Source organism: Hypomesus nipponensis, chromosome 17, assembly GCF_054491055.1.
Source record: "Hypomesus nipponensis isolate SF chromosome 17, ASM5449105v1, whole genome shotgun sequence".
Lineage (NCBI taxonomy): Eukaryota > Metazoa > Chordata > Actinopteri > Osmeriformes > Osmeridae > Hypomesus > Hypomesus nipponensis.
The window spans coordinates 12,465,609-12,492,438 of NC_140377.1; the positions used below are offsets into that span (position 1 = coordinate 12,465,609).

General features: G+C 41.4%; 1 protein-coding gene across 3 annotated transcripts in view; it reads left to right on the forward strand.

Moving 5' to 3' along the window:
• abcc1 (ATP binding cassette subfamily C member 1 (ABCC1 blood group)) overlaps window positions 1-26,830 on the forward strand; it is a 121,678-nt gene that overhangs the window by 15,385 nt on the left and 79,463 nt on the right. For all 3 annotated transcript variants that reach the window (XM_084677105.1, XM_084677106.1, XM_084677107.1), the window contains exons 3-13: window positions 6,432-6,560; window positions 6,830-6,967; window positions 7,904-8,029; window positions 8,704-8,765; window positions 9,067-9,198; window positions 9,360-9,587; window positions 10,385-10,562; window positions 21,242-21,403; window positions 21,642-21,734; window positions 22,225-22,428; window positions 22,607-22,753. In XM_084677105.1, the coding sequence (XP_084533231.1) occupies window positions 6,432-6,560; window positions 6,830-6,967; window positions 7,904-8,029; window positions 8,704-8,765; window positions 9,067-9,198; window positions 9,360-9,587; window positions 10,385-10,562; window positions 21,242-21,403; window positions 21,642-21,734; window positions 22,225-22,428; window positions 22,607-22,753 (1,599 nt within the window). The remainder of the gene's footprint in view (window positions 1-6,431; window positions 6,561-6,829; window positions 6,968-7,903; window positions 8,030-8,703; window positions 8,766-9,066; window positions 9,199-9,359; window positions 9,588-10,384; window positions 10,563-21,241; window positions 21,404-21,641; window positions 21,735-22,224; window positions 22,429-22,606; window positions 22,754-26,830) is intronic.

Genomic DNA, 26,830 nt, shown 5'->3' on the forward strand with positions numbered 1-26,830 from the left:
ACTTCGAATTCATGCAAACGAACACATCTCTCGCCATAAATACTCACATAATTATGCAGAATTACACCCTCTGGGATCACCATTGTAAAACTTCAACGTAACAGGACTCTTGTCCCTTTCCTCGGAATTTCTGAAACTCATGTTGGCCTAAAATGTACTCAAACAAAAAAAACCTTGTTAAAGAATGTATTAAAATACTCATCACCTAACATTTTTCAAAAGCAACCAAATCAGTATGTAAAACTCCCTCCAAATTCATCTATTACTGTAAATTTGCGTCTTTGTAAATTTCTCAATTTACGTCTGTGCATGCGTCGTGCGCTTACATGTCAAGCTGCAATACCTTTACTAGCCTGTACCTGCCGCCATTGCTGTTGAGTCTGTCTGTAAGTTTGTTAGGTACAAACAGAGCCTGTTTAAGGAGAGCCTTGCCACTCCCTATTAAGCCCCATTGTACCGAATTTGGCTGCAGTTCCACCAAAGTTCCACTGGGGGTGATCGCGAGCGAGTGCATGTTGAATGGGAGTCTATGGAGCTAAACGGCTAAATTTGTCTCTTTCGCCTGATTGTCGTTGAGAAATCTCCGATTTGATTGTAGTTTTTGCATGTTCAACATGGATTATAGGTCGAAAGTTGAATGAACGAGTACTTATGTCCATTTCTTACAGGGTGAGTCATTGTTGCCCATAACACGCAAGCATTCTGCTAATGAATGCTGATTGGTTAGTGAAGGACTGATACGACCAGAGCTCCCGCTTGATGGCATCCGAAGCGGAATCAGAATGTCAGAGCATTAGCAACATTAGCAAGCCAAAACTCTTTCTTGCATGTGTATTGACAGGGAGAGCCTAACCTGTCAGCTGTGTTGTCGATGTCCTGAGAGAAAAAAGTAAGTGACCAGAGCTTGCCGTAAAGCAGTAGCTCTGGTCGTACGACGTGTATGAAGTCAATTACATTTTCAAAAGCTTTTTAGAACAGAAAGGCGACTTTAAAACAATGTAACAGCCAGCAGTGTGTATTATTTTTGCCTCCCCTTTCGAATTCAGAATTCAAATTACTAGACAAAAAATGATATCCTGAGAAAAGTGGATTTTGAGGGGTACCGCTCCATAGACCTCCATTCATTCTGCACTCGCTCGTTAGCGCCCTCACATGGAACTTCAACCAGTTCAGAACCCGGAAGTTTCCCGAGAGTGGCAGTTCTCTCTATATTAGACATTCTCTGGTACAGATGTCGTTACCACGGTTGCAAATGCAACTTCCTGGAATCTCCTCAGTCTCGGGACAAAGCAAAATGCACTTTCTCCACGTTTTACACCGTTAGCCATTAGCTAGCTAACAAAGTCACAGCTTGGATCTTTTCCTCTCAGATCCCAAAGCTACCCTAACAATTTGTAACAGACTTTGTTCAACAGACTGGCCTAAAACGGAACTAAAATCATATAAACCTTTCTAATCACATCTTCATAACCCTTTACATATTTCTTTAAATAACCATCACATCTGTGAACTTCCCACACAAATGAAAATAAAAACCATTGATTGCTTCCATGTCAATCACCAGTATGCACGTATTGAAATCAAATGTAAACATTACAGTAACCTCATTCACATAACACAAAACCAAAGCAACATTTCCAGATAAATTCAATACGTAGGCCTAAACAAAAAATATTCCTTAACAACATAAACTGAAATTTCCGTTTGAACACATTAAGACTTTCCATAAACGTTTCAATAACCTGGGATTGTAATTCTTAAAATGAATATCACTTTCGTTGCCAAAACTGGCCTTTATCTGACCCAAGAACCGAAATTTAGCAGTGATGAAGAAAGTGTTTTGTCCGTCTCTTCATAAACGGAGTGACTAAGTTCAGTTGTTCTGGATTTAGTATTTATCAATCTGCAGATTGGGAGAGAAAACCAGACCTCTGACAATAAATGACAACACAACACCAGGCTTAGGTCTCAATCAAGTCTCTCTCCGCTCTGAAGGACAGAGGACCATCTTTTATAGGGCACAAGAATGTAAACATAGATAGTGACAGTCAGGCAGTAATGACGTTACAACAGTCTCAGAGAAAGAGATTCACAGCTCCCAACACATGACCACTCAAACTACAGAGTTCATAGTTGGAGCTCTCCTTGTAGTCATGACAAGGACCATTTAGCCAGTACTTTCTCCTGATCTCAAACATCGATTAACCCTGACACATACACAATCTACTCTTATTAATAGCAAGCTTACATGAGAACATACTAACTAGTATCCAATGACTAGTTCTCTTGATTAGTGAATAATGTAAGCACACAGGAAATCTAAATTTCTTCCACAGCAAGGCAACAGCCTACGGTTCGATCCAATATCGAATCAAGCTCATAAGATAGAAAATTGGTCTGTACATGATTTCGAAATCAAAAGTATGGCAATATTTTCTTAACTTCGACAAAGAAACAGAAACACACATCTGTTTTCGGACCAATACATTTTTATTTTCAACGTCAAATTATCTTTCAGATGAGTGTCTTTTTTTTAATCACTCATTGTGGGCCACTGCAGGCAAAATGAGCTGTTAGACTCAAGCGCATGCGCCTTTTTTCAAATGGAGAATTCAGCCAAAGAATTAACATTAGCACTTTCAAAAACAGACTGTCTCCATCCTCAAAACAAATCAGACAGATGTAAAATCTAACATCAAATATTGAACGGTTAACACAAAGTTGTAAAACAATATAACAAGTGTCTCCTCATACCAACAATGTCATAACCGATAAACATCTATAAGAATCTGAAGAGGATATAACAAGTTCTCTCCCAAGCGTTTAATCTGTGTACTTGTGTCAACATTGTACCTCACCAGTTTGGAACTCAACTTCCATTCACGAGGCCCTCTGACTTGCGAGAGTTCGCCCCCAATTTCCAGAAAACTTTTAACAGTGATGACACATTTTCGGACATTCACGTCCATACCCGCGGTTAAACCACGCATTTTGTGCTCAACATAGATTGACCATTCCTATCTAATTCTGTTGGCATAACTTTGTGTCTTTGGCTTTCCTGCATGTTTTCCAACCACATTTCAACATGTTCTACATTCACTTTGATCAATAACTCAGAGCTGTCCCCTGAGACAGAGGCAATACCACCTAAGCCTATAACATTCTTCATTCCAAACACAAAAACTCATTCAGGGACTCAAACCCTTTTGTACCGGAGAGGACTGTAACTTCTCCTTCTTTTGTATATTTTGTATAAGTAATAATGCAAGTCAAAGCACAAACCGCAATCTTTGCGGGAATCTAATTCCAGGATCCTACATTTAACCGTCTGTCAGACACCCGTATCGTAAGACAAATATCTGACATGAAGTTAGTAGTTTGTTCTCTCTTTGCCAGCCGAACCTCATGCGCTTGTGCATCCTGGCGCAAAACCCCTCCAGGCTGCGGTTTGCGGTACAGCCAGAAAATTTGAATCGTGAATCTGTGTGGAAATAGATGAAAAATTCCCCACATTCTGTTCTAATCAGGCTTACATCTATTATTTTCCAATTTGTGTAACAATTTCACTCTGCACAAGCTTTTGATAATTTCACAACAAAATGACCCCACACTCTGAAATCCACATATCAATCCACATTTGCACTAAACTATCGTTACCATACTTTTGCTTCATGTAATCGATGTTTGGACAGGTTAATTCTGCCTCCAGACCATTTTTAGCCCTATTCATTTTTGAATTACAATCCACATTTAAACACATTGAACCAACAATAACCAACGAAGGAACATAAAGATTTAACAAAATTATCGCTTTCCTTTTCTAAAACTCAAATTCCGACTTCACAACTTGTCGATTAACATATACCCTTACCGAATAGCCTACAATCGTAAATTACAAACGTTCAAACCCCCCCCAATTTTTAAAAAATGTTTTATTTTTGTAATTTGTAGATATAGCTTTTATGTTGACACCATTAATTACTACCCATACTTCTTTTAACCTCAAAAAACATAACTTGCAACTAAAACAAAAAAAACGCGTGTCAACTCAAACCTTTATTCTGAAAATCCCTCAGGATACTTCCTAACTTTTTGTGTTTCACCAATTTCATGGACTCAAACCCTCCCCAAAAAAACCACTCAGCTGATTACCTCACTAGTATACTTTACTCTCTGGAATCACGTTTAGGCCACGTTAATAAATAAGAACTGTCATGACCACCGATGCCAATACAACTTCTCAAACTATCGCAAACCCAAATATTCTAACACACAACACAATATCACATGTGAGTTTTTCTCCCTCTGTGTTGTTTCGTCAAACACACTCTGCAGATCTTTTTCTTACGACTCTCACGTAAAAGATAGGTTCAACAACCTTACCTTATTAATTCGTACGACTCAACACGTACAGGACACTGTTCCTCTGACCACTGCCCAATTACTCGAATTATTGACAATAGCCTATCACCATATTTAGAATATTCAATATCACACAGTGACCAAAAATAATATCTCACCAGTTCTTTTGAATCCTGCGTCAGCCACAACGCAATCAGCCAAGCACCCCCAAAACGGCCCCGTTGTCTCCTGTCAATTTGAGGACTGAGGTTTAGGCGGCTTTACCGGACTGATCAGGTCACCGTCGGAGGGAGACTGTCCGAAGTACGCTGAGCAGACGAGGATTCCCGTACTAGGCCACCAAATGTTATGGAAGAATTCGAGTGGCACTGTGTGGATCTGAATAGTCAAAGGATATGGTTTTAATACAATTTATTTAGATTATACAATTGCATATGATTAAACAAAGCTTTGTTGATCAGTCATTACAAAGGAGGTGCTATCCACACAAATCGTTCGCAAGAGTGATACCGGACAATAAGGAAAGGCTCCCTTATATGAACAGATACCAGATGTTAATAATAAATCAATACAGCGGTCACCATGATTGGTCAGCACTGGTCAGTGACACTTTAGGATAATAAAACCAGTGTCCCATGTTGATGCAGTTTCTAGTTTCTACAAACAGGATGCCTGGCTTGGCCATCTCCTTGGCCAAAAGATCAGGTCAGGTCAGCTCTGCCCAACCCCCAAGCCTAACTAAGACCCTCTGGATCTTAGTTAGGCATCTTAAAACAACACCATAAATACCTTAAGACAATCTGAGTGTCCCTTCTACAGAGTAAACCACATCACAGAACCTCAGTTTCTGTCTATAACAAAGGAACTTACTTTTTACCACTTAAAGAAACATAGATATTGTAACTATGTCAAAAATTGCCATTACAATGCAAATTTGCACTATTCACGTCTATTAAATTATAATTTCAATGTTATGAAGTAAACTGCGTGTCGGAAAAATGTCAAACTTTGGACAATGGGGATCAGAGCGATGGAATCGCACGTGCAGAGCAAAAAAACACAGACTACGAAGGGCACGCCAGAAGTCTGCAAGTGCTAGTTTTTGCTCCAACATTTCCATCGCTAGCAACAATGTCTACGCTACAACGGTGGATGTTACAATAGGAGATCCAGAGCCAACAATGCCATCTGACCCCTGAGCAATTACACACATTTAGTCAATGTTCTTAAACTCAACCGATTATTGTCATTTTGTTATACTGTTCATTTTGAACAGACATCAGTGTGTTTATTTGGAAAGATTACTGTATATTTCCACTTTTGATTTGTATTTACATTGTAAGTTTGATCTTAAATTTCATTTAGAAGTGGTATTAAAAGGTCTTAAATTTAACTTGTTTATACCTGTAGACACCCTGATTAGGTAGGCCTGTTGCATTTGCAGTAGCCAAATGATTTGATGTTTGCAAATTGGTTTCTGGTTGATGATGTTCTCATTGTCATTTGCTTCACACCCAAAGTATTTCCATACGTGGCTCTTCCACCTTTATTGTTGAAAACTATTAGTGGAGCCCCTGCAGCATTAGCTGTTGGTCCAGTGTTGCCAATCGAACAACTTTGTACTAGATTTAGCAACTTTTTGCCTTCCCTAGTGACAAAAAATATAATCCAGCGACAAATCCAGCAACTTTTCAGAGAGCCACTATCGACTTCTAGCGAGATTTCTTTGGCAAAACCGTGCTTGTCAGCGTCTGACTGCATGCATACCTGGTAGACCCTCTACTCGGTACTACTGTTACTCTGGTATTGTACAGTTTTTTTTGGTTTGAGTACCAACTTTGTACCGGATTACCGTTTTTTGTGACAACACTACTCTCACTCTCTCTTCCTCTCTTCTCTAAGACACACAGACACACACACAGAAACATACTTTTTGCAGACATTTCTGTGCGATGTGGAAAACAAAGACCTGTCTGCAAATGTGTCTGTAAACATCCCAACAACCTGAGGCCTGTTTTATAGAAAATATAGATTTGATTGATCTCTTTCTTCCTGCCCACTACCTCTAGGCAGTTGGCTTTCTGCTGTGGATTGTCTGCTGGGCAGATGTTTTTTACTCTTTCTGGGAAAGAACCTATGGTAACAGTGCCCTTGCACCTGTGTATCTGGTCAGCCCCACCATGCTTGGCATCACCATGGTAATATGCCCGAGACTCCCCCCCCTCTACACACATACACAATGCCAATGAGTGCCAGGTATTAGGGCCTTTTGATTTTTAATCACTCTTTAATAGTATGTTGCTTAACTATTAGGAAAAAATGCCAGTTATACAAATGAATGGATGCTTTTGTTGTGTGTTTTGTAAATGTGTTGTGTTTTGTTGTCTGTGAGTGCATATCCTTTTGTGTATACTGTATTTGCATGTGGATTTGTGTGTGCGTGTGTGTGCTCGTGTGCATTCCACAGCTTCTGGCTACTTTTCTGACCCAGTACGAGAGGATAAAAGGGGTTCAGTCGTCAGGGGTGATGCTCAACTTCTGGCTGGTGGCTGTCCTGTGTGCCACGGTCACCTTCAGGTCCAAGGTCCTACAGGCACTTCAAGAGGTGAGCAAGCGGGCGTACAGGCCGCCAGTGGTCCGGCTGGTTATGGGTTAGGTTTGCACAGGAAATCAATATTCGAGCTGGCATGTTCTGAAGAAAAGTTTGCCTTAAGAATGAGTGGCATTTAATGATACGGAATCAACTCAATGAAGCTCTCCCCCAAGCAAAAAATAATCCTATTGCCCTTGGCCTGTGTACTGCAGACCTTTTGAGGACCCAACTTATTCCATTCTGTCTGCAGTCTAATTGGGTGTGCTCAAGCTTTCGGCGAGCATACCCATTGTTCTCTCATATTTATTATTATAGACATAGACAACGTCGGTTTCAAAATGTCCGTGTTGGTCCCGATTGTGTTGCTTCTCATGGGATTTACATTCTGTTGCATGGTTTAGGCTTGAATTAAGATTTTGTGGCAAAAAGTGCTTAACGTCACAACGTCAGCATACGTTAGCAAACGATGCATAAATACCACGTGGTGACATGCTAGTAAGACTGTTCCGCAAGTATTGAGGTGTACTAGCAATATCAGACATTTGTCACATTAAATAATGTATTTAAACTCAAGCTTGTGTGGTGCGTCGCTGTCTTCAATGCCACAGCCTAAACTTTATGTCAATCGTTTGTGAAAATGGCCCTGCACTACCACTAGTTAGCTTGCCATAAGCAGTTCTGACATGGACAGATGAAGGGAAATTCTGTCTTGTTTGACCTCATCTGTTTCCATATAGTTGAAATGTATGCCTACATCTACGAATGTATGGACTCAGATATACATAACCCATTTGCAACCGACGCAAGCACACCTCACAATTTCCCCAGAAACACAATTTTCCCAGAAATTGTACCCTCTCTAGTTTCAATTGAGTTCCATTGTCCTGTAACGTAAATAGGAAACATTGTAAACTAAAGTGTGTCTGTGTGCATGTGTCCTGCGTGCAGCCATCCACCCTGTGTGTGTTCAGATACACAACCTTCTACACATACTACACCCTGCTGCTCCTCTCCCTGCTGCTGTCCAGCCTGTCTGACCAGCCCCCCCTCTTCTGCCAGACCGTTAAAGACACAGTGAGTCCGCCTCCATATATCTTTCGGTCAGTCTGTCTATCTGTCTCTCTTTCTCACTCTGTCTCTCACTCTGTCTCCCTCACTGTCTCCATCTTTCTCTCCTTTTTCTAGATCACTGAGGTATTTTTAGTAGAGCAAAAAAAATAGTCTGTTCCATTGTGTTTCATTGCACGCTGTTTTTATAAATGCACACTGTGTGTTTTCTGCTCATATGTGTTTTGATGCACACTGTTCAATACATTGAGTGTTGTAATGAACACATGTCAAGTGTATAAACTGGCACTTTGTGCATGGAGAGAATGGATGGGGGGGCAATGCACCGTTTGTGTCATATTGTATCAATCTGTGTGAACAGAATGGCTACAATGATGTTTGCCTTGTCTAGTTGTTTCTAGCCATTGCTTACCTTGTTTAGACACTGAGATAACGTTTTATCTCTTATCAGTACAGTATCTAGCAAATACATTTTCCACACATCGATAGCCAGTAAGTAGTTGACCTCTTAACTCTACAAACAGTCTATTAGAAGATCAATGAGAAAAACATGTAAAAAGATAAGATATTTCCAAACTGCCACTGTATTTAAGCTTCCATGTACTGATTTAACATAGGTAATGGTAGTCTTTTTACAGTGTTTTGGATGTTCTAATTCAGTGTGAATGTGTGGACTGCAGAATCCCTGTCCTGAAGCTGGGGCCTCCTTCCTGTCCAGAATAAGCTTCTGGTGGATCACTAGGTAAGTTACATCAGCCAACGGGAACCAGGGTGTGGAGGGCTTCAGTCAATGGGCATCAAGAACAGACTGGTGGGGCAATGGTCAAATGGCCAATGGTTAATAGACAGATGAGTGGAGGAGTCAGGAGGACCTGAAGTGCCGACAAGTTTCCCTCTTGGGCTCTTGTTAGTTGTTATGGCTCTATAATACACCCCTGTTTTGTCTTTTTCTCTCCCTTTCCACTTGTTTCCTCACCCCTTTTCTTTCTTCCTTGTATTCTTTCCACCATGGCCCACTTCTCTGCTCTCTTCTCCTGTTCCAGGCTGATGGTGACCGGCTATAAGCGTCCCCTGGAGGAGAAGGACCTGTGGTCTCTGAACTCAGAGGATCGCTCCCAGCAGGTGGTTCCCCAGCTTGTACACCGCTGGAACACAGAGTGCCAAAAGGTCAAAAGGTCAGGAGCCTGGAGACCAGGCTTATGCCATGCATAAGCCCTTCCAACATAAGTAGATTTTAAGAAAGAGTGCCTTGGAGCCTTTGGGGTCACATGCTCTGCTAGGCAATAGCTCTTTACTGTTCCAGCAAAAACTCTCCTTTTCTCTTTTCCTGTGCCAGGCCAGAAGAGAAGACCCTGTACTCTCCAAAACGAACGTCCAGGGCTGAGAAGAAAGAGGGCCGGCCCATGGAGGAGTCTGAGATCCTGATTGTGAAGGCCCCCCAGAAGACAGGCGAGCCCTCGCTGTTCTGGGCCCTGTGTCTTACCTTTGGCCCCTACTTTCTTATCTCCTCCCTCTACAAGATCATTCAGGACATCCTCATGTTTGTCGGCCCTGAAATCCTCAGGTAAAGCTTCTCTTTTGTCCCCCAAGTTTTTTTTCCTCCTACTTTTTCTTTTTGTTCAGCTCAGTCTCTCCTCCCCTCTATTCTTCTATCTACTTTCTCACTCTCTCTACCTGTACCCCTTGCCGTGCCTCTTGTAACAAATGCTCTGAAAGCGGCAGAGTAGGCCTGTCGCGATACCAAACTGAAATACCACGTCATTCTCATGCACACCTATGCTGAATACCTGGCTCCAGTGTTTGTTTCCTCAAGGTGCACTTGATTGACCTTTAGGTATATGCGCTTTATGAACATTCCCGATGGTTTTAGACTCACCGGAATGAGTAAATTAAGTGCACCCTCCGCTGTGTTGTAGGTCTGTCCTCACGTGTGTTTTCTCAAGCCCAGCTGGATAGTTGAGCAGCTCCCTCTGGTAAAGAGAGCCAAGCTAATAAGTGCATGCAGGCAGGAGCTAGCAGTCCCAGTTAAAGCTAGTTTTGATAAACAGGTCAGCCCTAGTGATGTCGGTTGTTAGAGAGATTGTACTGTGTTTTAAAAAACAATGTGGAGTGGCCTATGCTTCATTCTTTCTAGCCTTCTGTCTTTCTTTCTCTCTACCTCTTTCACTTTCTTTGACCTCTTTCTTTCCTTTCCCAGAACCCACTTTTTGTTCTCTCATCCTCTTTGGTTGTGTTTGCCACTTCTCTCCTGTTACCTAAGCAGCCTGTTCCCTGATGAGACTCTCAGACACTTCTCTGCCCTTCCCTTCCTTTCTCCCCCACTCCATTTCACCCATCCCTCCCTACCTTTCCTTCCCCCAGGCTCCTGATCCGCTATGTGAACGACTCCAGTGCCCCTTCCTGGCAGGGCTACTTCTACACCGCGCTGCTGTTTGTGTGCACATGCGTGCAGACACTAATCCTGCAGAAGTACTTCCACGTGTGCTTTGTCACTGGCATGCGCCTGCGAACCGCTATTGTGGGGGCCGTTTACCGGAAGGTACACACACACAAAGTAATAATATCATGAAGCAGACGCTTTAATCCAACTGGTACTTAAAGCATACTAGCAGTGTATTTATTTATATACTATTTTTTGTACCAAGTAAACTGAATTGGCCCACTTTAAGTCATGTAGTACACTTTAAAGTACACTTATAGTGTATTTGAGGTTTACTTTTGAATACTGTAAAGTAGCCTGTGTAGTACACTTTTAGTTTATGAAGTATACTTTCTAAAATACTTCAAGGTATACCTTTGAATACTCTAAAGTAACCTGTGTAGTGCACTTTCAGTTCATGAAGTATACTTCCTTAAGTACCTCAAAGTAAACTTTGGAATACTTACAAGTGCACTTTCAATTAATGTTTAATTAATACTAAGTACTTCAAGAAGTGAACTTAATAAATGTCCATTTACTACGATTTACTAATATATTTAAATGTTTAAGGGCCCCTCACACTCTGCCAATCTTGCGTCACTTGATGAGAATGTGGGCCCTCGCCAAGTGACACTGCAGATTAGTAGTTGTAAGAAGGTAATTACTGTGTATACACTCATGTCGTAAAAATCCAGCTCTTCTGATCAAACGTAACATACATTTAACTTATGGTTACAATGGTAAACCAGCACAACAATGACAAAAACCACGCATCAAAACACTACATTCTAGGCAGATACATTTAAAAAACGAAATTCATTAAGTCACATTTGTATTCCGAACAAACGGTAAATTTATCAGCAAATTTTAACACTATTTACCGCCTTGCATCATGTGAATTGACCAGCCAATGAGCCACGCAATCTTAATTTTTTCACTGCATTTCAATGCATAATGCCTGCTTCTTTCTCAAGTAGCTTTTTTTTCTATTAATACTCCAATTGATAATTATTAGTGTAAGAGTATAGGGCATCAAAATGTTTTGGAAGTAATTAAGGTTTAAGCTTCAAAACCAAGAAAGATTCAATGTGCAATGCATAATAGATTTTCCTAGACATGAATAATTAGACAATGAATAAATACATATACAGGTTAGGTATAATTGCCTTCAATTAGGCCAACTATCAATTGAAAACATCTTGCTGGTCTAAACTGACTGCTGCTTCTCAGTCAAGTGGTTGTTCTCTGCAAAACATATTGGCATAATTTCCCTGTGTACATCATCACCTGCACAATAGTTCACTCCACTGTCAAAATCTTTCAGGCACATAATACCATGAAAAACATCATGGTATATACTGTAATATGGATCTCTTGGATCATCTGCTTACAGTCATCGTCAGGTGCAACTAGAACTTTACAAAACAAGGGGACACATCCTATCACCAATCACACAGTAAGTTTAGTTAGCTGACAGGAGCAATGCAGCAATGCGTCCATCAAATATATAGACTTGTCCCAGGCCAGCTCGGGGGAAACATCACTGTTTGTGCTGCCATTTCAGAGAATGGTGTAGTCACCCACATTCCCAGTCTTGGCTGGTTTAGTAAGGCCTCACTTTCTTACATTTGTCGAGGATGAGCAGGAGAGTGAGGACGACAACTAGTGAAACTCCAGCTTTGCTTTACTTTCTTACTGTATGTGTTTCCTTCTCGCCATGAAATGCACCCTCTGTAACTCGGACTAGGAAGGGGTCACATGCCTGAAAAGTACCATGGTTACTCATACTAGTCCCTTCTGTGTACAATAGGAATCATTTGATGCTGGGATATACAGAACAGACAATAGAGGAGGTGCATTTCATGCCAGGTTTACTGTAATGCACCCCCTGCTAACTCTGACTAGGAAAGTGTCACTTGCCTGAAACTTACTGTGGTTACTCATACTACTAGTGTAGGTTATACATAGTTAGTTTTGATTTGCTTGTTGTATGACAGTATATTGTGCTGTACACATTTCCTGTTACAGTAACCATGATGTATGGCAATTACAGTAACAATTTCCATGGCAGTGTAAGTGCAATATGTGATGTAAAACCTTGTAGGCTACTTTTGAATTACTGTAATCTTTTTTCTGTTTGATACACATTTACATTTGACATATATTCATTTAGCTTTTATCCAAAGCGACTTCCAAGAGAGAGCTTTACAAAAGTGCATAGGTCAATGATCCTAAACAACGAGATAACATCGTGGTTAGCCAAAACATGAAGCATACATTACAGTATTGTTGCTTGCTTTTCTACAGGTACACGTTTGCACTTTTGAGGTTCATGTTGTTTAGTTGTAACTTGTTTGGCTACATGCTGTTATGGTTCTTCTCTTTGGCACTTACTGTATTTGGGTTTTTCAAAATGTATGCTTCATGTTTTGGTTACCCGAAATGTTTGGGGCTATTGCGTTGTTATGATCAGTGACCTATGCACTCTTGTAAAGCTCTCTTGGAAGTCGCTTTGGCTAAATGTAAATGTAGATTGAGACACATTGTATTCTGGAAAGAAAACATCTACTACAGTAACTGTAGCACAGTGCACATAAGGGATATTTCTAAGGTTCACTGCCATACTGATAAAACATCTAAACATTTTAACCAGCAGTGTTTACACAATGCCAAAGGGACTTCATTTTGGGGGCACTGATTATTTGGATGAGAAAAGGATTTAGTTTTGACTGATAAGTTGTCTGTTTTAGGAAAGAGATGACCCTTTGCAGGTGTTCTATGGTGTTTTGCTGAACCATCTGGGTTATTTTGGCAAATGTATTTAAAGGTTTGAGAATGTTCTCTTTTTTCTCGAGAGATGACCCAAAGCAATTGAGAAGGAACTTTTCATTTTGGGGGCACTGACTATTTATATGAGAAAATGATTTGATTTTGAAGCATGAGTTTGTTTTGGGTGAGATATGACCTTTTGAAGGTGATCTATGTAGTTGCGCTGAACCATATAGGCTATTTTGCAAAATGCACGTGGAGCTTTGAGAATGTAATTTCTGTTTCAAGAATTGAGCCAAAGCAATGGAGAAAAACTGTAATATACTTCTTTTTTGTAAGGGGATTCATTTTTGCTAATCGTACCTGAGCTTGTTTTCACTCGTATTCTTAAACTAGAGAGGGTACAATTTCTGGGGAAGTTGTGGGGTAGTTGCTAGATATAGGCCTACATTTCAACTATATGGAAACAGATTATGAGGTTGAACGGATTAAATGACCGAAAACGAGACAATTTCCCATCATCTGTCTCTATGACAAATGCCTATGGCAAGCTAATTAGTGCTAGTGCTGGGCATGTTAGCCGTTATCACAAACGATTGAAAACGTTTAGGCTGTGGTATTGAAGACAGCAACGCACCACACAAGCTTGAGTTTAAATACATTATTTAATGTGACATTACTTACTGTACATGTAAGTCTTGAATTGCTTAAATGTATTATGCTGTTAGTACACCACGGCACGATACGATACTTGCTGTTCAACAGTCATAGCCCGAATCCCAATACTCCCCCTTACCCTTACCCTTAGTTTTGCGCGTTCCCGTGAGAGCTAGTGTCCCAATACTGTTTTTGAGCTAGGGGTAGGGCTAAGACTAAGGGGTATACACCCCTTAATTAAGCAATAAGCCCCAAGAGGCCGTGGTTTAGCTAATTTTAGAACAGGTAAGGGGAGTTGTTAAGCACGACGCGAAGCGGAGTGCCGAAAACCCCCTTACCTGTTCTAAAATCAGCATAAACCACGACTCGCAGGGATTATTGCTTTTCTAAAACTGTTACTACAAATATTTGATATGGTTTCATCAATAAAAACAATTAGAAACTAAATAGTTAAATAATAAACCTTCATTCTTCTGCTACTACAAAGTATAGTTCCTACATAAATCGTTGCCACGCAACAGCCAGATGGACATCTTTACCGTCTTTTTCAATTTGAAATATTCGATGTGCAGTAATATGGAATGTTAAAGAATGTTATGAGGACAACCTGTGAGTTTATGCTGGATTTTACAACGGCATGGAATGCAATATAGCCAATCACAATCAAGGATGGGAACAACCAGTTTTAGAAAACCTAGTAAGATCTGGAGCTTACTTGAAACTTAGGGCTATGTTAATACTGCGCGACCGGCAACAATGGCGGCCTCAATTTAGAGGGCCAAGGGCTAGGGGTAAACTAAGGGGTAAGGGGAAGGGGTAAGGGGTAAGGGGTAAGGGGTAAGGGGAAGGGATAAGGGGGAAGGGGGAAGGGGTAAGGGGGAAGGGGTAAGGGGGAAGGGGTAAGGGGGAAGGGGTAAGGGGGAGTATTGGGATTCGGCCTTACTAGCACATCTATGCACGTCGTATCTATGCGTCATTGCTAACATGTGCTGACGTTGTGACATAAGGCTAGCACTGAGTTCCCTTTGTGCACACAAGGCACTTTTTGCCACAAAAACCTTGTAACCTCTTAAACCGTGCAAAGGAACGTAAATCCCAATCAAGCCCCCACCCCTCGACTCTCGGCTTAAGGCAACAGCCCTGGTGGATGTAGGTGGTATTGCATTTCCGATTTTCTACCCGACTCGTCCGGTCGTTTTTATTCTATTAACTCTTGTCAACATATCGAAAACTATCTCCCCCAAAAGATTTTGTTTGATTCTCGAACCTGGCTCATACTACTAGCTTTTTTTCATAGAAGAATTTTTCCTGATTTTTGCAAAGATTGAAACTAATCCGAAATGGGTAAACTAGCAGCCCATTTATTTGCTTACGTCAAGAAAAGTTGCCTGGAAACGTGCTCGCGGATACAAACAATGAACAAGCACAAGGGGGGGCACCATCTTAACTTTTTTTGAACAATTAAATATCTCTTGTTCTGCCTGTTTTGTGATATACATGCCTAAAAGGTGCCTTATATTTCTATACTGAAATAATTTTGGCATTATAATTATAACTATGAGGATTTTTCAGTTGTCTTATTTTTTGGTGCCCCCTCAGGACTTGGTTCCTTACGCGCAGCGCGTAGTGCGCGTTATGGGAGCGGCGGCTCTGAGGATACCCTTCAAGAGAGAAAGCGATTACCCATTGATCTGTCGCATCAGAATTTTGATTTGGGTCACGAAAGTCTTGAAATTTGAGTGAGAATGTCGCCCGGTACAGACCGCATAGTCGAGCGGCAACCATGTCTTCACGTCATGTCACAAAGTTAATAATTGTACAGTTTTTCAGTCAATTCTACATCTAAAAAGTCGAGCAGGGCAGCTTTCAAGAGATATGGGAATTCTGCTTTTAGCCAGCTGGTCCGATTATTTTTGTGATTTGTTTAAACTGCCAATCTGAGTGAGACTGCGTCCCCGTTACTGTTTTGACGTTAGCCTGAGTCTGACTGAAATACAACATTAGGTATCTAGTGGTGTTACTCTCGATACCGTGGTCACAAAGCGGTATCGACCTTTCAAAACAATTGGTACCGACATAAATGTGTCGAGCGTGGCTTCAAATTGGCAAAAAACACGTGATCAGTGTCGAAGTGACGTCCAAAGCTTCGGACGTCACACGAGCAGCTGAGACACACAGCATTTTATTCAAACACTTAAAAAGACATCAGAAATCACTAATATTCGTAGGTTATAGAGAGGAGACAGGCCTATTTACAGACGCTATAGAATACATTCATAGACAGAGATAGATACAGATATGAGATAGTACATAGTACACAAGCACATAGCCTATGTTCACATGGGCCCATGTGACATACAAATGTGGCCGTCCCTTTCCCGGTTACAAAAGCATGTCCCAAAACCTTAACCGCTAGCTTACATTATCATATAATAATGTATTAAATTAGCATATACTTGATGCTGATTACTATGTCTGAGTGATGGGCTGCGCTCTTACCATGAGGCCATACTCAATTGAACTTTTTCGTGTAAATGTTATAATCACCTAAAAATAAATGTTATAAATGTAAAGTAGCAAAGACGTTACGTTGTTTATAATACAACAAGATATATGATAAAATTTTTGACAATTGCAAATCGAAACATTTGTCACATAACCTTTATCAAGTTGTCACTGACGATTGTGAGACTGACGTCTCGAGAACTTGACGTCACTTGATTCCTTTCTTTCGCTTGATAGAATCGCCATACCATAAACTGACCAGCAGATGTCCCTATGGAGAAGATGTATTGAACGCTTCGAAAAAGCGATACTTTTTCGAGACAATTGTGTCAAATAGCTAGCCTGACGTCATACTCCTAATTCTAGTCAGAATATGAGTCTGAACTCTCCGTTGGGCTGTGACTATGGGGCGTGTTTCAATCCAACTCGTAAAACAAATGTCTCTTCGCTCAATTGGATAGACCTACAACCAATCAGAGCAACGCAATATGTTGTTTGTTGAAAACAAATTCAACCCAAGGGCTCTTTTGTGACATTGTTGATTACGTTACTGTTGATCATCTGTCCATCATCGTATAAAGCCCGCCCTGGCAATTTCATTGGTCCGCCCAGATCCTGGTTTTATATAATTGTTCCCAATACGAGACCTCCAGACCCAACTTACCGACCAAATTTTGTTGTGGGCGGGGCGAAGTTGGGCTGGCAGCCAGGCTATCAAATAGCTTGTTGCTTTGGAAAGCTTTGTTTCCCCCATCACTACTCATATTTACATTAGTCAGACTCGCTCACGAGCAGTGTGCACAATGTTGTATTTCACTCCATTCTACACCAGAAACGTCAGGGAGGACTGCCTAATGTAGATACGATCCTGATGAAGTTAGCCAGCATCTCGGATTTCTTTAACCAAGACCGTTTCATTTGTCATTTGCCTGAGAAAGCGACCTCCGTGAGCCCGGCTAGTTTTGCTAATCACTTGGTCAGGCTATTTAACGGTATCGGGGTCAAGTGACTTCTGTGCATAGACAAGTCAAACGTAAATGTATTTGTCCAAAGGCCAAGAGCCTCAAAAAGTTAATATCAACTAACCCTAGATTTTGGAGTAGGTTAATGTAATAGTCTAATAACAAATGTAATATTGCATATATTTTTGTCCTATTTTCCGTAAAGCAATACAGTTAGGCTACTTAAAGTATGTTCTAAATGGCAGAAATATGCTGCCAATTAATAATTTACGTAACAACTTATTGTAAATGGTCAGTAGCCTAGCCTATCGATCAAGGTACTCGAAAGCATGTTCACTGTCGGCTTCATTTGATCTCGATAGGCTAAGCATTCTTTAGCAAATAATAACAATATACCCACTATTAATTAAAACTACTTCAGCATAATAATGCACCTAAAATACAAACGTGAGCAAGGGCAGCTATCGCTATCGAATCAACAGGCATGCAATTATGATAGCAGGGGAAGAACGAAACAAACAACGAAAATCACCAGTTAACTTAAATTTGCAATAACGGTACACTAATACAATAAGAGGCTTTAATGAATTGAAAACATAAGTTATACGACTTACAGTTCTCAAAGACGCACACAATCAACTGCGCTGTGAAGCGCGTGTCCTTGCTATTCTCTGACATGCACTCTAACAATCACTGCTGATAGACGGCCTGTCTTGTACAGCCCTATTTCTGATACCGTGGCGCCAGAAATGTAGCCGTGGCAGGCCGCCACGACAAAATCAACATAGGGGAAACACTTAAATAATACGCATTATATTAGTGCTGTCAGTTTAACGCGTTATTAACGGCGTCAACGCAAACCCATTTTGACGGCGTCAATTTTTTTTGCTCGCGATTAACGTTCTTTTTGGCCATGCAAACGTTTGTTTTTTTTCACATGCAGCTGCAGCAACTATACTGACGTTAGAAAAACTACAACAGCACACCGGATCTAGCTAGACTGGAAACAAAACAACAGGCACACACGACTTGCGAGCCGGCTAATGAGTACGGATATTAGACATTCTCTGGTAGTAGGCTAAAGTTACGTTTTGAGTGAATGGCGGGCCCGACATGCCGAAATGGATGCCAATAAGATTATGAATGGAAAATGTACTTTTAAAAAGTCGGCAAATGGTTCCATTGACAAGACCAAAGTGATCTGTGTGTTTTGTCGTTGTGAACTGAGCTATCATCGCAGCACACAGCTGATGCAGTTCTCCACCCCCTCATCAAAGCCAGGCGATTGCAATGTTGTTTACAATTTTTTTTTAACCATTTGCACTAAGCCAGGGGTGTGAAACTCATTTTGGTTTGGGGGCCACATTCAGCGCAATCTAATCTCAAATGGGTCGGGCCAGTAAAATAATAGCAAATTAACCCATAAATACCTTTTGTACCCTTTTTTTCCCTCCAATATTTCAATATTATTCCTTAATGTATCATTGAGCCTACATATCTCACAGATCATAGTGGATCTACAAAGGTACAAAACATGTATTCACAGATAGGCCTATGGAACTGAAAAATTTGCTTTTCACTTCGATTAAAACAATTTGTTTATTTTAATGTACAGTAGATACACTTTCACATCTGACCACCTGAACTGACTCACCACACTATGCACAAACTAAGATGGGAGCTATGAAGAACGTTATCACCCTGCCTTGTAAATTTGTACATTTCAAAATCCCATAAAGGTGATAGCATGAGCAATAGTGTTACACCAGACCAAACTATTTTGTGCTGAAGCTGCTGTCTGATATTATACTGCACAATGTTCATGGTCTTTAAATATTACATTACCACAGTAAATGTTATTTTTCACAGAACTTTATTCTTCAGAGTGCAAAACGTCTCTTAAAGAGCATTACAGGAATTGGACTTACTCGCTGTTTAACCCCCTCCCCTCTCTTTCTCTCACTGCGGCCTACCTACTGCAGCCACCGGCTGCTCCTGAAACTTGGCATCTTTTAGCCTTCACGATTGCATCAATATCAGGTGTCAAATCTTGAGCAGCAGCCAATTTCATAATGTCATTTAAGTGCTTGTGTTAGCCTTAAGCGCAGCTTTGTTTTATTGACGTTCATTACAGAGAAAACCTGTTCACAAAGATAGGTAGTCCCAAACATGCATAAAACCTTTGCAGCCAGGGCTGTTAATTTGGGGTACCCTGGCAAGAGATACTGATAAAATGTGTTCAAGCCCACCGAGGCAAATTTGTCCTTCATACCTGAATTACACTGCAAGTCAATTATTTCGAGTTGGATGTCAGCGGGCAGATCAGAACCCTTGACTGTGAATGGCGAGCGAAAAACTGCAAATTCTGTCTCAAGTTCACCGAAGACCTGAAACAGTCGCTCAAACTCCCGCAGCAATCCTGTAATCTTGTCTTTGTATTGATCCATGTCAGCATTAAGTCCGGTGTCACGCACATCTCTTAGACAAGGGAAATGAGCGGTGTCACCGCTAGATAGTTGTGTCTCCCAGAGTGACAACTTTTTTGCGGCCCTGCAACAATTTGTTAAGATTATTCAGGTGCTCTGTAATATCCACCATGAAGGCAAGATCCTGCACCCATTCTGGGCATTTAAGTTCCTTCACTGGTTTGCCTTTTTTCTCCATGAACTGTCCAATTTCCTCTTGTAGCTCAAAGAACCGCTTCAGCACGGCACCTCGGCTTAACCACCGTACTTCGGTATGGCAAGCCATGCATAATGTCTTTTTCACTGAGAAGACTGTCCAACCGATGGTGATTCAGACCTCTTGCTCAGATGAAATTAACAGTGCGGACAACCACCATGACATGATCCATTTTGAATGATTTGCAACACAATGCTTCCTGGTGCAAAATACAATGAAATGTCCAAAAATCTTGTCCTCCATTTGCGGCCTATTCTTTCTCTTTGAATTTTGGCACAACGCCTGCTTTTCTCCCGATCATTGATGGCGCACCATCTGTAGCCAGGCTGACGGCACGGGTCCAGTCCACTCCGACCCTTTACAGCGCTCCAACGAGAGAGCTAATAATGTCATCCGCTGTTGTAGTATCCGTCATAGGTACCAACCCAAGGAACTCCTCGGTGACTGTCAAAGTCTCATCAACACCACGAATGAATATGGCCAGTTGAGCAACATCTGTAATATCAGTGCTCTCATCAATTGCAACCGAAAATGCAACAAATGCCTTGACTTTGTGATTAATTTGGCTGTCCACGTCTGCCGAGAGATCTGAAATTGTATCTGCGACAGTGTTCCTCGTTAGGCTAATGTTGACAAACAGCTTAATAACGATAAGGCAAGATTGCCAGTTAGCGCATTCTGGGAGCGTTGCTGTCACGTGCTGGTTACTTCAGGATCTCTCGTTTTGTCAGTGCGACCTCTGCTGAACAAATTTGGAATCTGTTCCTTTTTTTCTTTTTTTTTTGACGTCGTCTCGTGGGCCGTATTGAACCATCTGGCGGGCCAGTTTTGGCCTGCGGGCTGTATGTTTGACACCTCTGCACTAAGCAATCCGATCCACTTTTTCATGTTGATAAGAGCATTAAAATGAGAAAATAATGGGACAAAAAGAAATCAATGGACATTTAGAATATATAAACATGTGCGATTAATCGCGAGTTAATTATGACATTAATGCAAAATTAATTATTTGCAATTAAAATTGTTTGACAGCACTAGAATATATATAAAAGAGAACAATGGTTGTGCTCGCGGAAGGCTTGAGCACACCCTATTATGGCGTATCCAGAACAACAGGTCAGAAGGCCTACAACAACCATCTTTGAGTTTGAGTAGCTACACTATTTATCATCACAGTACCACACAAGCTCTTCCAAAACCCATCTCTGACCATTAATTCATCAGGCCCTGGTGATCAGTAATGCGGCTCGGCGCACCTCCACGGTGGGTGAGATTGTCAACCTGATGTCTGTGGACGCCCAGCGCTTCATGGACCTCATCACTTACATCAACATGATATGGTCGGCCCCATTGCAGGTCATCCTTGCCCTCTACTTCCTCTGGCAGGTACCACACTCTCAACAATGCCATGGTACCATAGCCTTAGCCCTAGCTAGCACGTTAGTGCACTAGTCTCCATTAGAATGCTCTTTGATCTGTTTGTAATAAATATCATCTATAGAGCTTCAGGTTTGCCAGAAAGTCTTGCTTAACAAATTGATACACGTTTACAATTTTTTTTGCCTTTCTTATTCTGTATTTTATTGACCCCTCAGTATTATTTTATGACTTGTCTCTGCTGTAGAACCTGGGTCCTTCTGTTCTAGCTGGAGTAGCAGTGATGGTTCTGATGGTACCAATCAATGCTGTTATCGCCATGAAGACTAAAACGTACCAGGTCAGACCCTTTTCTGCTTGACCACCTTACCCCTTTTTATTTTCCCACACTCTCAGAGCTAAGCCGAAAGGATGTGTATGTATTTGTTGTTGTTGTGAGCCATTTTTCATAATGGTTCATGTCTTCACCCTGTGTCTTTTAACCAAATTGCTTTCTCGATATTTAAATCAACTTTAATTACATTCTACACAAAACGATGAACACATGGTGCTGATGTAATCGCCACTAGTGTTCACTTATTACTCTTAAGTGTAGTCTAGTATTTGATAGTCTGCTTTGCATTCAAAATCATACTCGAGTGTACTCTACAGCAGTGGTCTTCAACCCTGGTCCTCAGAGCCCACTGTCCTCCATGTTTTAGATATTTCCCTGCTCCAACACACCCGATTCTGACCACTGCTCTACTATGCCTACTTCAGCATATTACTTTAGATTACTCTGAAGCATACTCCAGTGTGCCAACCTGTGTTTCTCCGGTAACGAGGAGCAGGTAGCCCAGATGAAGAGCAAAGACAACCGAATCAAGCTGATGAACGAAGTGCTGAATGGGATCAAGGTATTGAAGCTGTACGCCTGGGAACTGGCCTTCAAGGACAAGGTGTCGGCCATCCGGGAGAGCGAGCTGCGCGTCCTCAAAAAGACGGCCTACCTGGGCGCCGTGTCCACCTTCACCTGGGTCTGCGCCCCATTTCTGGTGAGTGAGGGTTTACACACGCATACACACACTACTCACATGGATTTGCTCACGCACTACTTACACACACAAACACGACATGTGCACACTCCCACACACCCAAAATACTGACAATGTTGTAATCGGTTGACTTTTTGCTCCTCAAGCACCATTTTCCTAATCCCATCCGTACCTGTAGGTGGCTCTCTCTACCTTCACCGTGTACGTGCTGATTGACGAGAAGAATGTGCTGGACGCCCAGAAGGCCTTTGTGTCTCTGGCACTCTTCAACATCCTGCGCTTCCCCCTCAACATGCTGCCCATGGTCATCAGCAGCATGGTGCAGGTACGTGTCCCGAGGACCCCCCTCCACATCTGTCAATCCATAACCCTCCCCCCCCCCCCCCCCACACACACACACACCAATCAGTCACCATGTCAATCAAGCAATCATCCAGGTTTCTTGATTCTTTAATATAGATCTTTCCTTCTAATGTGAACTAACCTTGGGCGAGTTGAAACTTGCTTCTATTATGGGCAGGATATCTTTTTTCACTAACCTTTTATTTCTAACTGTCCCATGTCCTGTCCCCCAATACACACACATTAAACATTGTACAGTGCCTCTTTGAGCATCACCCTTTGGCATTTGAAACCCTATTATAAATGTCACAAAATAAATCTAACTAAAATAAATAATATAAAATCACACAATACTAAATCAATATGATACCTTTACTGGTAGTGAATGGTCTTTATCAGGTCTATGGCGACAGTCCCTTTTGGAATCCAGATTGACCAGTTTGTTGTAGGGTCCTCGGCGCGCTGTGCTGCTGGTGGCGATTGACAGCACGTTGGTCAGTTGTGGTGCTGCAGGTCAGTGTGCTGAGGCCTCTACCGGGTCTTCGAGCGTCTACTGCACCTCCAACATGACTCGCCGCTGCTATGTTTTGGTACATGCTAGCTGTGCTTTATTCTCTAACCCAGGGGTTCCCAAACTTCTTTGCTCGAGACCCAAAAGAGAAATATGGTGTCTCCCTGGGACCCAAACATAAAAATACTACATAAATTCAAGTTCAAGTATTTTATTTGTCAGGTACACAAAACAACAAAAGGTCAGACTGGGCACTGAAATTCTTAAGACAAGACAACGCAAGCACCTGGCATAATATAACATACAAGTACATAGAACATATTTTACATCTATGCTGAACTTAAATAAGTGAAACTTCCTAAATATACAGATAGCAATAAATAATCGACTCTACTAACCCTAATACTAAAACTTCCTAAATTACAGATAACAATAAATGATAAACTATACTAACCCTAAATGCACATAAAACCTATTTCAACCCTATAACCTATTCTAACCTAAGTGGAGTACAGTACAATTGCCATAACATCCATATTTTGATAGGAACTTTTTGCAATTCGTGGTGAAAAGTATTTTTCATAGGTGAGTGAGTGTTCTACTATTTTTAATACAAATATAACTTGATGATAACAGTGTTTCCCCTAGGATTTGTTTTTAGCAGTGGGGGCAGGTCTGTCCGACCCCCCCCCCCCTCCCCCTCGGCCGAAATAAAGTTCTAACCCTATATTTTGGAGTAGGTTAATGTAATAGTCTAATAACAAATGTAATATTGCATATATTTTTGTCCTATTTTCCATAAAGCAATACAGTGAGGCTACTTAAATTATGTTCTAAATGGCAGAAATATGTTGCCAATTAACAATTGACGTAACAACTTATTGTAAATGGTCAGTAGCCTAACCTATCGATCAAGGTACTCGAAAGCATGTACACTGTTGGCTTCATTTGATCTTGATAGGCTTAGCATTCTTTAGCAACCCTAACCCTAATAACAATATACCCACTGTTAATTAAAACTACTTCAGCATAATAATGCATCTAAAATACAAACGCGAGCAAGGGCAGCTATCGCTATCGAATCAACAGGCATGCAATTATGCTAGCAGGGGAAGAATACAAACAACGAAAATCACCAGTTAACTTAAATTTGCAATAACTGTAGACTAATACAATAACAGGCTTTAATGAACTGAAAACATAAGTTATACAACTTACAGTTCTCAAAGACGCACACACGCAATCTCAACTGCGCTGTGACGCGCGTGTCCTTGCTATTCTCCGACATGCACTCTAACAATCACTGCTGATAGACGGCCTAAAATCTTGTACAGCCCTATTTCTGATACTGTGGCGGCAGAAATTTAGCCGTGGCGGGCCGCCACGACAAAATCAACATCGGGGAAACACTGGATAAGTTAGCTTTTAACAGGGGTAATATCAACTACATTGTCTTCTATTTAATAATTTAACAGTTCAACAACAGCCTACTGTACTGATCGGATTCACACTTATCTCTATGGTCTACTTGAAATGGCTACTATTATCAAGCAATAGCTGATGCATGCTGTGGCAAAGAAAATAGGTCGGGCGGAGAGTAAATGGTAACTTCTTTATTCCAGCCAAAAACCCAACTTAAAACACCCGGCAGACAGGGTCCGGTGGACCGTTAAAGTGGTAGAAAAAAAATAAAGTCGGCAAAAAGAGACAAAAACACAAACAGGGTCGGAACCCGGGGTCCGTCCTGTGCTGTCTCCATGGTTTTTATCGAGGGAGGGGGCCGTGCCCGCTTTCATTGGTCGAGTCTGGGGAAAGAGGGAAAGAGATTAGTCTCTGGTAGCGGTTCGTAGCTGCACTGTGATTCCCCCCCAAACTGGACTGGTCTCGCTTCTTTATGGCACGGCTGATGAGGTCTAATTTGGCACAGGTGTGGCCTTCAACCTATATTACTGTGACATAACACACACACATTAATGACTCTTCCGCTGTCAAAACAAAGTTGAATAAATGCACTTTGCGGCCTAATCCACACTAGGAACAACAGGGGCAGAATGTCACGTGGCATTGGCTGTCGCCACTATAGTAGGCCGTAAGGTGAACCCTGTTATCGTTTCATCCCGCTCTACAGTCTGACATCTACACAATCTTTACCTCATAAAAAAGAACGAGTCGTGCTAAGCTACCAAAAAAACGTTTGTCGCTGAAATTCCAGTCGATTGTTGATGCGTCTGTGTTTTATGTAAAACTAGTTTCTTCAGAGCGTAATAGGATTTTGGTGGCACGGTCAACACGTGATCGGTACACACCAATAAGGTAGCTGCTTTTTGTCAACATGGATGGATGTGGTTGGCAAATAGAGGATGGGTTCTTGCACGTCACCTGGATGACCAGAAATTCGGCCCCTGACAGTGTTTTGCATGTGATACACTGCGGCTGCAAAAGTGCCCGTAAGACAGGCAGATGTTCCTGTTTTTCTGCAGGACTGTGTTACAGAGACTTATGTCGTTCGTTTAAGTGTAGGCTATGCTTAGCGCCTCTCAGAAGGGACTAACCTTCCAGCCAGTTAGATGAAATATTAACAGATTAAGACCGTCTTTGACTCACTTATACTGGTAGAAATGGTCTTTATTTATTTTTGCACTGACTGTCTGTGTTCTACACACCTCCTCCATCACCTTTATTGTAAACCCTTTGCTATTGTACAGGCCTGCTCGCATACAATTAATTATCCCATCAGGCTGGTTTTACAAGTATGTCTACCCCGTTACACCCCTGAAGTACAATTTATTAAACTCTTGACAATAACAGTGACATAACATGTTGTTACATTTAGCACCAACAAATGCTTGTTTAAAAACAGAATGGAGGCTCTTTCTCTATACTCAAACTGTACATAAACGATGACCACCAACACACGTCAAAGGCAAACATTCTAAGCCTGTCCTGTGCAGCAAAGGAGAACATGTGCTGAAATCAGTTTTGGCATGAAACGCTCAGTCTTGCTCACTCTTGCTCAAGTCCAAATCTAGATCCAGTCCTTTGCAGGAGAGACAAGTTTATGTGATAGTCTAAATTTCCTACTGTTGCCTGCTTAGTTTTGGACAATCCTTTCAGATGGTTCAGAGTACCAAGAATGCAGGTCTTTGGGACTGAATCAGGAGTTGATTTAGGGCAGGGCATATGCCAGTTTAGCTACTATGCATTTTAAATGATCACAGCGTTTAACGTAGAGTACAGATGGGTCACACCCTCTATCACACACACACGTTGTCTCCCTCGACTTATGTCGTTGTTGTAATTGTGCCAACACAAAAAAGAAACTGAGGAACTGGAAGATAACTGTCCTGACACTGACAGTGAGGACTGAGTGTCCTTAATCTGTTATTCCTTATGCTGTTTTGTACAGTTTTATATATAATATTTCATATTTTTCATAAAGATCGTTTTTATGGTGGATCAGTGTTGTTTTCAAGGCCGTAATCATAATAAATAGTGGGGGGGACACATCCCAAATCTGGTCAAAATCCCCCCCCCCCCCCAATATATTGA